Consider the following 10,849-nt stretch of genomic DNA (forward strand, 5'->3'; position numbering starts at 1 on the left):
CCCACCCGGCAACAGCGTTAGCAGAGCGTCTCCTGCGCACGCGCAGGAGACGCTCTTGCACTTTCGGGGGGATTTAAACATCCCCCCGAATTTTTTTTTAACTTTTTTAATTTTTGTGCACACGTGGGGATTGGCCCACGTGTGCACAAACCTCCCCCGGCCCCCCAGCTGCCCCCTCCGTGCTGATTTAAGTATCTGCACGGAGGGGGCAACTTGGCTATTAGTATAAGGATAAGTGACTGTTCTGGGAAGAGGAAATAGGGGGGAAACTACCCCTGCTGGTACTGCATAGAATTCTTTCTAACAATGACTCTGAAAGGTTGTAATTCTTTTAAGTCTTATTTGTACCATCTACTTTTTAGGATGTTAGTATTCCAGACCTCATAAAGCAGTTAGACATCTTGGGTGACAATGGGGTAAGTAATGTTCTTATTTTATTTACAGCCTAGCTTTGTCACAGAGACTCAAGGAAGATTAGACAGTATAAAACAGTGCAGTCAAATAGCATGATAACATGAGATCTCTGATAAACTGCAATAGGTGTACCTGACCAGTCCACGTTTACAGCAACATAAGGAAAACTGAAAGGTTACAGAATATAGATTCTTTGCCCTGTGATAAACCAGATATAATTCTCCCAGCTGTTATTATTCCTTTCTACGGCTTTATCATGAGGTTCCTATTATATAGTATTTCTGCCAGTTTCCTTTTGTTGATAAGAATGTCTCAGTCACTAATTCAGTGCACACAGTGCACACAGAATTGTGTATGCAGACTTCCATGCTCATTTTTGAGTTTTGAACATGCATCATTTTACATACATAAAGTTGCTTCTTCCATCTGGAGGAAGAAATAGAGAATCCCTTGCAGACATGGGAGCTCATCTGGTGGAAGAAATAGAGAATCCCTTGCAGACATGGGAGCTGTGAAAACACATTGGAATCTTTGCGCCTATAATGGTTCTCTGGATCAGAGAAATCAAAATCGGATCTTCTCTTTAAAAAAAATCACTACCTGTTTAGAATGTTACTGCTGCTTTCTTGATTTTCTCATATTTAATTTACAGAATTTAAGAAATGAAGAGCAAGTGGCCATAATTCAAGCAAGCACTGTATTATCCCTGGCAGAAAAGGTACTATTTGTGCAGTTGCAAGTTCAAGTGTTTCTGTTATGAGCTATGAATTTGAAATCTACATGCCACATTCCACAGACCAGACATTAACTCCCTTTTCAATAATTATGGGAAAATATGAAGTTTCGGTAACTATTTAGATTGAATGAATGATAGTGAAAGTCAGGCTCCATGGGTGGCAATCATTCCATCTAGAGAATCACTCATCAGGATCCAGTGAGTGCACAGAATGATTAATGAAATTTGGATATCCTCAAAATTGTATTATATGATGCCAGTGTTTGCCAGGGGAAATATCTGCAAAAAGACATCAGAGGGATGTGCACAGCCCTAGTCTCCATTAGAGACAGGTTTTGCCTGTACTTAGCTGCACAACGAATTTTAAGTTCCTGAGAGATTAATAGTAATAATTATGTGTGTGTGCGTACATGCACAGGTGTCAGCTAGCTGCCATGTTTTGCTTATTCCCTTCTCTGATCCTGGCTTGCTCGCTGCTCTGCCGCTTGCCGTAAACAGCGATAGGGAGACAGTGAGAACCAGTGCTTCCAGACGGCATTATCTGTCTGGCCTTGTGAAGGGGGGAGGGCTTGCGTTCCACCGCTGGTGTGAATCTTTTGGCTCTCGTGAGGCACTGAGACTCTTCTGCTTATCACATATCCTCCCGCCGGGAGAATTCCCGCCCACGCGCTCAGGTTTCATTTGCTTAGCCATTTGCCTCATCCTGCTATATGTAGGGATGTTTCCGCCCCTTGGTTATTCCTAACAATAATCCTGTGGATATGGTACCAGTTTTGTAATCTAATAAAGCATAACGCTTCCTTGGAAATGTGTGGAGATTTACTTGCTGCTGATCCTGACAACAGGTCCCACTGTGTGACCACAGCTGGCCACTAGACATCTAGGGGTAGTGTGTAGGGATTCCAGTTCAGCACTGGCAACTTTTTTTATACAGTAACCCTGACACATTGATAATGCAAACTGCCATAAAAAAAACATTAGGATCTGAACTTTCAGTTGCTTAAAAGAAAGCAGTCTTTATTTGTGTTCCCTTGTTTGTTACTTATGTTAACAAAAATGCTATAAACAACAGGTTGCACATTTTCTTTTTATTTATATGCGGAAATATGTACAGATTGTAGTGAGTCGGGGAATATAAATACGTAAAGGTCACTACATCATATCATATGTAATATATTGAATAGATTATTTTGCAATATTTTGAACAGAGTGTTTTGCCGTTGTTTTGTCCTATAGTGGATACAGCAGATTGAAGGGGCTGAAGCAGCTCTGCACCAGAAGATGATGGAACTGGAGAGTGATATGGTGAGGTGAAACAGCCTGCTTTTGGATTGTTTTTTGTATTTGACTCACACATCATTCTGAATATTAAATTGTCCACTTTTTTCTCCAGTGCCTGAACATCAAGTATTTCAAAATAGCTAACTGAATCACTAATCAGGTTCTTTTTCTTAAAAAAAAAATCATCAATTGTAGGAGCAATTCTGTAAAATAAAAGGTTATCTAGAAGAAGAATTGGACTACAGGAAACAAGCTCTTGACCAAGCCTACATGGTAAGTTAAATTCAAGCACCACAAATTCTTTTGTTCTGTTCATTCCTTCATCTGGTGAATATAGATCCCACATGTTGTGAGCCTGAAAGTTCCGATTTGGCTAACACATGCGCCTGAACAGAGCACAGATTATTTGCAATTTAATACTAAATGCATCACCATCAGATCTCGGAAGCTAAGCAGGGGTGGCTCTGCTTAGTGTTCAGACAGGAGACCACCAAGGAAGTCCAGGGTCACTACACGGGGGTAAACTACCTCTGTTAGTCCCTTGCCTTGAAAACCCTATGGGGTTGCCATAAGGTGGATGTGACTTGACGGCACTTTCCACCACCAGTAAATGCATGAGCTTGTCAGTGAGCTCTCATTACTTAATGGATCTGATGTTAAAATTAAATTACTACAATTTTCCTAGGCAAGGTAAGAATAAATCCGGTCCTGTATATGGTGATTTATTTATTTTTTGCCTGCATGATAGCACCATCACACACCTGGAGCTCTCGCGGGCACAGAGCCTTCATCCCTATTCATTCCAGTAGAGGAAAGCACATTGAATTGGATCCTGTGATCTGTGGGTGCAAGGATCCTGGGATCTTCCCTGTTCCCCCCGCTCCCTGGAGCCCTTCTCTTGGAGCACCAGTTGGGCTGGTGCAGTAGGGAGGGAGAAGGGGGCAAAGCTGCTCCTTTTCTGTCCCCTTCTGTGAGCTGAGCTGTACTCATATAACAGGGAGAAAGAGGTACCTTGTTTCTTTCCTCATCCTCAATGCAGCAGCCTGAGGAATAAACCCCGCTTCACGGTGAGGGCAGGGTGGGGAAGACCTTGGACCATCTGTGTCTTCCACTGGCGGTTTGTGAGACCCAAGCCCTAGTCCTTTGTACATGCAGCTGCCTCTACCAATGAAGTGAATGGAAAAACCTAAATGTGTTTTTCAGCATTGATTAAAGTTTAGACACTTACAAGTGGGAGGCCCACAGGACTCACAGAGGGGAGAATCCCGTCTCTCTCCCCTCACCATTGCAACTCCAGGCCCCACCACACACCTGCAGCAACAGCAATGGTACCTGGGAGACACTCTGACCCAGAGCAGCTCCTGGCATCCTCCACCACCACAGCAGTCCTCCGCCACACACCCAGGCCTAGAGTGGCTCCCAGAGCACTCTGCCATGGCAGCCAGACAGGGAGCATCTCCCAGCATCTGCCATGGTGGCAGCTGGGATCCAAGCTGCTCCTGGAGTCCGCAGCCACAGCAACTGGCCTACTAGCCACTCCCAGAGTCCACAGCAATGACAGCCAGGCCTGTAGCAGCTCCCAAAGTCTGCAGCTGAGGCAGCTATGCCTGTAGCCACTCCTGGCATCCTATGCCATGGCAGCTGAGCCTGGAGTTGACACCACCAGTGGAGGCCACTGCCAACTCAACTGGGGTGAACATTTTTTAAAAAAATCTGGGTGGAATTTAAATCCCTGGTGTGTTTTAATTTGGGGGGGGGGCAGGGGATTTTTTGCTGAAAAATACATAGATCTGTGGATTTCAGTATCTGCAGATGGGGACCACACATAGTTATTAGACATGTCATGGCATTTCCATTTTTATCTTGACCTATGAATTCTATCTGGCTTCTACATGACAATATAAAATTATTTTATTGAATCAAAAGCGTAGGTCGATACCTGCACAATTCTTGTGAGGTTGTATTCCATAACAAACTTTTGCCATTCTGTTGATTAGAGAATCCAGGAGCTTGAAGCTACCTTGTACAATGCTTTGCAGCAAGAAACTGTGATAAAGTTTGGAGAATTGCTGAGTGAGAAACAACAGGAAGAACTGAGGACCGCTGTAGAAAAATTAAGAAGACAGATGCTGAGAAAAAGCAGAGAATATGACTGCCAGATCCTACAGGAGAGGATGGAGTTGCTTCAGCAGGCACATCAGGTGAGATGCAGATTACAGAAGAAATCTATGCAGCTTTGTTGTGAAAGAATGTACAGCCATTTATCCAGTGTCCTTGGTTTATGATCTGTAAGACAAAAACACAATCCAGCTAAATTATTGTTAAAACTTGTTGATACCGGGGCTATTTTTGGGCAGGAAAGCACAGGAACAGAGTTCCAGCTGGCTTCAGAGTTGGCCATGCCCAGTACAGCCAAAACATCTGCTTGTGTGGCTACAGAGGGAAGGCCCAGGCTCACACACACCCAGCGACTCCAAGGCAGGCGGGCCAGGGGGGCCCCTGGAAGGATTGGGGAGGCATTTAAATGCCTCCCCGTGCCTTCCCTGGGCAAGCCAAGGGAAGGCAGTTTAAACTGCCTTCCCTTCCGTTCAAGGGGGGGCTTGCCTGGGCTCCCTGCAGCCACAGGGTGCCCTGGCAAGCCAAGGGGCAGGGGTATGGCCTAATATGCAAATGAATTTCTGCTGTTGGGTGTGGCCTATTATGCTAATGAGTTCCTGCTGGGCTTTTTCTACAAAAAAGCCCTGGTTGATACTATTACGCACTTATTTCACTCCCCCATAGAAACCCAATGTGTGTGACCCCAAAGTGCTTAACTTTAGCTGGATGGTTTATATTCCTCTAAAGTTACAGCTACTTCTCATATATAAAGGATTTTTGCTTGGGAGCCCTGAATAAATTTTGCTCAGCTGAAGTTCATCCAACCTAAAGTTTCTTCCTGCTTTTTGATTTATTTATTAGAGGATCCGAGATTTAGAAGATAAAACCGACATCCAGAAGAGACAGATCAAGGATTTAGAAGAAAAGGTTGGTTGCTTTATATATTTAAAAACAAAAAGTACAGCACATTTAAGTATTTTCAGATGTTATCAACTGTAACCTCTTTTATAGCATCATGTTTTACCATTTTTCATTTTAATTATTCTCATCCAGTATTTTTTCAGGAGCCTTTTTGTATACCTTATCTTTTCCACTATGAAACACGCTGTTTCTATTTAAATTATTGTCCTGTTAACATTTATAAAGCTAACCAGTTAAATGATAAAAAATCAAAAACCCCACATCAACAGAAGCCAGAATTGGCCATCAACCAAATATGCCTACAACAATCACCATGACAAAAAGTCCACTGAAAAGGATACTCTTGTTTATTTGAAGTACTTCTACACTGTTTTTCTGTCATACATGCAAAGTTTCAGTCTTCATTTGATTTCTGTCTTTTGGAGAAGGGGGTGTCAAAAATTGTGCCACCACTGACAAGGGCCAATCAAACAGAACTATATGTTGACCCTCTGATGGCAATGGACTGTTCCAGTTGTGGGCTCATGATGGAGAAGGTGATTCTTGAAATATCTTGATCCCAGCCTGTTTAGGTTTCTAATAGGGTTGTCAACCCCCCCGGTTTGCCAGGGGTTCCCCATTTTGGGAGGGGTTCTACCCACCACCGGCGAGATGGCAGGCGGGGGAAGCCCCACCCCCAACACCCACAGCCACCCCTCTCCCTTCTCTCTTGATAGAGAGGGGTGGCTGCCTTTAAATGCGTGGAATGTAACCCACGTTTCCTCCCAAGCCCGATCTCCACTTGAGATCAGGCTTGCAGGGAAATGCCTGCTTCGTGCACTTAAAAGGGAAACACAGCTCTTTGCTCTTAAAGGGGAAACGCCAGCTCCTGCACTTAAAAGGGGAACGCCAGCTCCTTTAAGTGCAGGGAACTGGCGTTTCTGGAGATCTGGTGCGCGGGCAGGGGGGCAGCGGACGTCCCCAACATGACGTCATCACGTCGGGGATGCCCCGCCCCCTCCAAGAACACCCCCAAAGTCCCCCGCTGGGGGTGGAAGATGGACTTGGCAACCCTAGTTTCTAAAGTCAAAGCCAACATGTTGAATTGCACCCAGAAAATGGAAGCCAGTGAGGAAATATCTGAGGCACTTCAATCAAAGTGGCTTTTCCCCATCAGCACTTGGATATTCTGGACCAGTTTCAGTTTCCAATAATTTTTCAAAGAGAGTTCAGTGTAAAGCACCTTACAGTACCCAGACTGCAAAGTCTGTTTGTTTATTTAAAGCATTTGTATGCCACCTTTCCACCCAAGTTAGGGCCCCCAGGACAGCAAACAATCACAAAAAATAAAAACATGCCTTAAATATAAATAAATATATGAAACCACTTTAATTAATAAAAGATGTAAACGTATAAACACAGACACATAAACAAGAAGGAGGGCCACTGATAATTAGTGAAGGAATGCCAGATGAAACAGAAAAGTCTTATCCTAACGCATACACTACTAACGTTGGCACTTTCCACTACCCCGTAAACTTCCCCTAAATATATCACATACCCAGAAAAAAGAAGTAATAGATCCAATGTCCCTACCTCTCAAATAACACATGCAGCCCAGAAAACACCGAACTGCAAATCCTCTTTTACAGCCCCAAAGCCTAGCCAGATCACCATAGCAATGCTACTCTCACCAACAGTTCTTCTCAGGGCTATTTTTGGGCAGGAACGCACAGGAACGGAGTTCCGGCTGGCTTCAGAGTTGGCCATGCCCACTACAGCCAAAACCTCTGCATGCGTGGCTACAGAGGGAAGGCCTAGAGAGCAACCCCCCCCCCGGCGAACACTGGGGAGGAGGAATATCTGCTGGCTGAATAATTATATTAATGACATGCTCAACAAAATGATTTAAGAGGCAATGCAACCTAATATCTGCTTTTTCTTTCTTTCTGCAGTTTCTCTTTCTGTTCTTGTTCTTCTCTCTTGCCTTTATTCTTTGGCCTTGATGTCATTGTGCCTCTTGAGAAGGTAAGACATGGTCCTTTATTTTCCCTTACAACAACACATATGTGAAATTTCTCATGTTCACTTAGGGTTCCCAAGTACTTACCACGATTCAGCGGGGGAACATTCCTCCCTGTAACGCAGCATGCCGTCGCCAGGAAGTGACGCTGGGCGACGCTCTGACAATGGGGCTGAACACTCAATGATACCATCGAGTTTCCAGCCCCATTGCCAGAGTGTCGCCCGGCGTCCCTTCCTGGCGATGGCATGGTGCAGCGTGTCTGTTGTCCATGCGGGAATGGTCCTGGGAAGACATATGTGTCCCCCGCCGAATCACAGTAAGTACTTGGTAAGCCTCTGTTCACTGCTTATCAATGTTTATTCAATGAACTTCTGAAGTGAAGATACAGAAATACAGGAACACATAACATGGCTTTTACACCTTTTACTAAGAACCATTTCACACACCAGCCTGGTTTTTCACTGTGTACACTCAACAAACCTGCAACCATTCTTGGTGCCCTGATGAGTACACGTGTATTACATATGTGTGTGCAAACATGTTTTCAGTACATTTAGACTTCATCCAAGCTTGAGATCACCTTCCATGTTCCATTCTTGCCTTTCATGTATAGTTTTATTGACCCAAAACATACAGTTTGATAACAATATGAGCATCCTAAAAAAATGTGGAAAAGGACCCACCATCTTGCAACTAACCAACCTCAAAAACATACATTTTGACGCCAAGATGAGCATCCTAGGTGAATTTTAAATATTGAAATAACCAGATCTGCCATATTGGAAGCTACAGGAAAAAGTCCCAAAACTGGAATGTCTACCCAAGAAATTTTTAAAGCAATTATACCCTGAAACATACATGAACGATAACATTCTCTGTACATATGTATATATTTTGTGGGGTGGATCTAAAACTATAGACGTCTGATGTGGATGAGAGGTAGCCAGAAAGTGGTACAGGAATGCCATGGGCAGGACACCCATTGTCCACACATGTCACAGGTCTCTGGAAGAGAGGAGTGAGGAAAAAGGCCTCAGCAGCAGGGTCAACAGAGAGATCTAAGGAGGCTCTCTCAGGAAGGTAGCTGGTGATGTTTCTCAGGCTGCACTAGCACATGAGCCTAACAGAGGCAGTCGACTGATGGTTGCTGCCTCCTCAGCTCAGTCCTCATATGGCACTTATGCAGAAGAAATGGAGATGCTGTGAATGCACCTCGATTAGAACAGTGCTGAAACTATCTCCTATACAACTGTTTCACACCGCACTTTTCCCACAGGAGTGTGTCCCCACAGCATTATAAGCAATATTGCTGCAAATATAACAGCAGCCACTCAGATATGATACTGTTTTACCATTATCCTTAGTGACAGTTGACATTTAATTCACCTTAATGTTTGATGTCCTCATCCATTATTATATAGAGAAGGAATAATGCCACCCTCTTTGGAGGCAGGACGGATAAAAATGTATAGACAGCATGAGAGCTATAGATAAGTTTAAGGGGACAGGGTATATATATATATCAGGATCAATGTGTTTTAGACATATAGTTTAAAGGTTGAAATAAATTGCTCTATCTATATACTATTAAGCAAGCACAGAGTACGCACTTAAATTTGGCTGTGATGGTGCCAGGGAGCCATGCTCAGCTCTGCACTGGGTCTGGTGGTGGCTACATAGTCCGAGGTTCTGTGCTGGGCCCAGAGGCAGCTACAGAGCCCAGGAGCTACACTGGGCATGCTGCCACTGGCACAGGCCAGGAAATGCACCAGGCATGCCGCCGCCACTGCAGGTTGGGAGCCACACTGCGCATGTTGTTGCTGGTGGAGCAGCCTGGGAGTCACATTGGACCCACAGGCAGTGGAGGCACAGTCCTTGGAGTCACACTGGGCACAGGCCCGGCAAGAAAGGAGGGGTGAAGGAATCCCCCCAGAGAGTAGCGCAGGCCTACACTTGTTTTCTAATGATGAAATCCAAAGACTCAATAAAACCATTTGCACAATCCTTACATTCTAATGTTAAAAGATTGCCTATGCCTGTTAATGAATTAAAGATGAGAATTCACTGGATGGTTTCACTAGGATCACAGACTAGATACTGGTATCAGCAAGAAAATTTTGTGTTCTGTATTATCTTTATGGGACTAGAAAATGTTGACTTTTTCCCCTTACTTTCTAGAGTGACTGAAATACACAGAAAAGGGCAGATGCTTCCAAACTCATGAAGGGAGAACACTGTTTACAACCACTTCAAAACAAAGCAACACTCGGTAGCCAAGACCACACCCACCATGTAGTTCAAAGCCATTATTCAAGATTTGTTACTTGACAGTTCCTGTCTAAAGCTACAATCTATGCTGCACTTAATTAAATTCTATAAGGGGAAAAGGAATATCCCATCAGCGTATATCACTAGAATCCGATTTTTACGGGAAACAGCAAGAAACCGCATTCAGGAGATTGAATGAAGGTATGTCAGGCAAGGAACCAAAGTTACTATGAACAATCTATCCCTGCTGTGCAGGGGGATTATTTTAAACATAATACCAACTTCCCATGAAAGTCTTCAATAATGAAGGGAACAGAGCAAATGAAATGTATTCAGAACTCTATGGGGACAATAAAATAGTCCATTTGGAAAGTCTGGCTTTCTCAATACAGGGACTCTTTTTCTCTCTCTGATTTTAAACTCAGGAACAATGACAGCTGCAATGTGAACAAAATGGAAAAACCGTACTCTGTTTTTGTTTCGTAATGGGTAGAACATGGCAGTGGGATAGATACAGTTTGAATATGGCCTTGCTGCTGCCTGCAGTCACAAGGAAAGGAAGAGCGTGGAGAATCAACCTGGTGAGAACGGCTGACAATGCTCTTGAGGATTCCTGACAATGCTGCAGCCTTATCTGTCATCAGGATCCTTCCACGAAGGACAGCATGTTAGATATGTTCGTTTCATCGAAGGAAGAACCCTGCAAGAACTCAGCTTTCATTCCCCTAACCATTTAATGTATATTTAGTAACTGGGATTAAGGTGGAAGTGTCACCAAGACTCCAAAATAGTTATGTCAGAGAGGAACCTGATGCCTGTTAATCCAACCTCAGCTTCCAGAAGAGTTTCTGCCTCAGCTCACCTATTAAAATACAAGTGAAATACTTATAAACAATTACCCCCCCCCTTGTCACCGTCACTTTCTCAGTCAGCTGCATGAACCAAAATCAGGAATCTAAGGAATACTCTCTGGCTATTGCACACACACATAAAGGCATATGAAAGTTAAAGGTAGCCTTATGTTCATAATTTAAGGTTTAGTATTATCTCCCAGTTTACAGTACAAGTCTAGCAATTTTCCTAGAGTTTCTTGGGGAAATGGCCCTTGCTCATGAAGTTTCCCTATT

General features: G+C 43.8%; 1 protein-coding gene across 1 annotated transcript in view; it reads left to right on the forward strand.

The window, feature by feature from the left end:
• JAKMIP2 (janus kinase and microtubule interacting protein 2) overlaps positions 1 to 9,737 on the forward strand; it is a 72,386-nt gene extending 62,649 nt beyond the window's left edge. The window contains exons 14-21 of the mRNA XM_015406450.1: positions 363 to 416; positions 1,067 to 1,132; positions 2,387 to 2,455; positions 2,627 to 2,704; positions 4,429 to 4,632; positions 5,390 to 5,455; positions 7,384 to 7,456; positions 9,633 to 9,737. Of these exons, the coding sequence (XP_015261936.1) occupies positions 363 to 416; positions 1,067 to 1,132; positions 2,387 to 2,455; positions 2,627 to 2,704; positions 4,429 to 4,632; positions 5,390 to 5,455; positions 7,384 to 7,434 (588 nt within the window). The 3' untranslated portion in view covers positions 7,435 to 7,456; positions 9,633 to 9,737. The remainder of the gene's footprint in view (positions 1 to 362; positions 417 to 1,066; positions 1,133 to 2,386; positions 2,456 to 2,626; positions 2,705 to 4,428; positions 4,633 to 5,389; positions 5,456 to 7,383; positions 7,457 to 9,632) is intronic.
• Positions 9,738 to 10,849: the final 1,112 nt, after the last annotated feature.

The sequence above is a fragment of the Gekko japonicus genome, unplaced genomic scaffold (genome assembly GCF_001447785.1).
Source record: "Gekko japonicus isolate JY-2015 unplaced genomic scaffold, Gekko_japonicus_V1.1 scaffold3410, whole genome shotgun sequence".
Lineage (NCBI taxonomy): Eukaryota > Metazoa > Chordata > Lepidosauria > Squamata > Gekkonidae > Gekko > Gekko japonicus.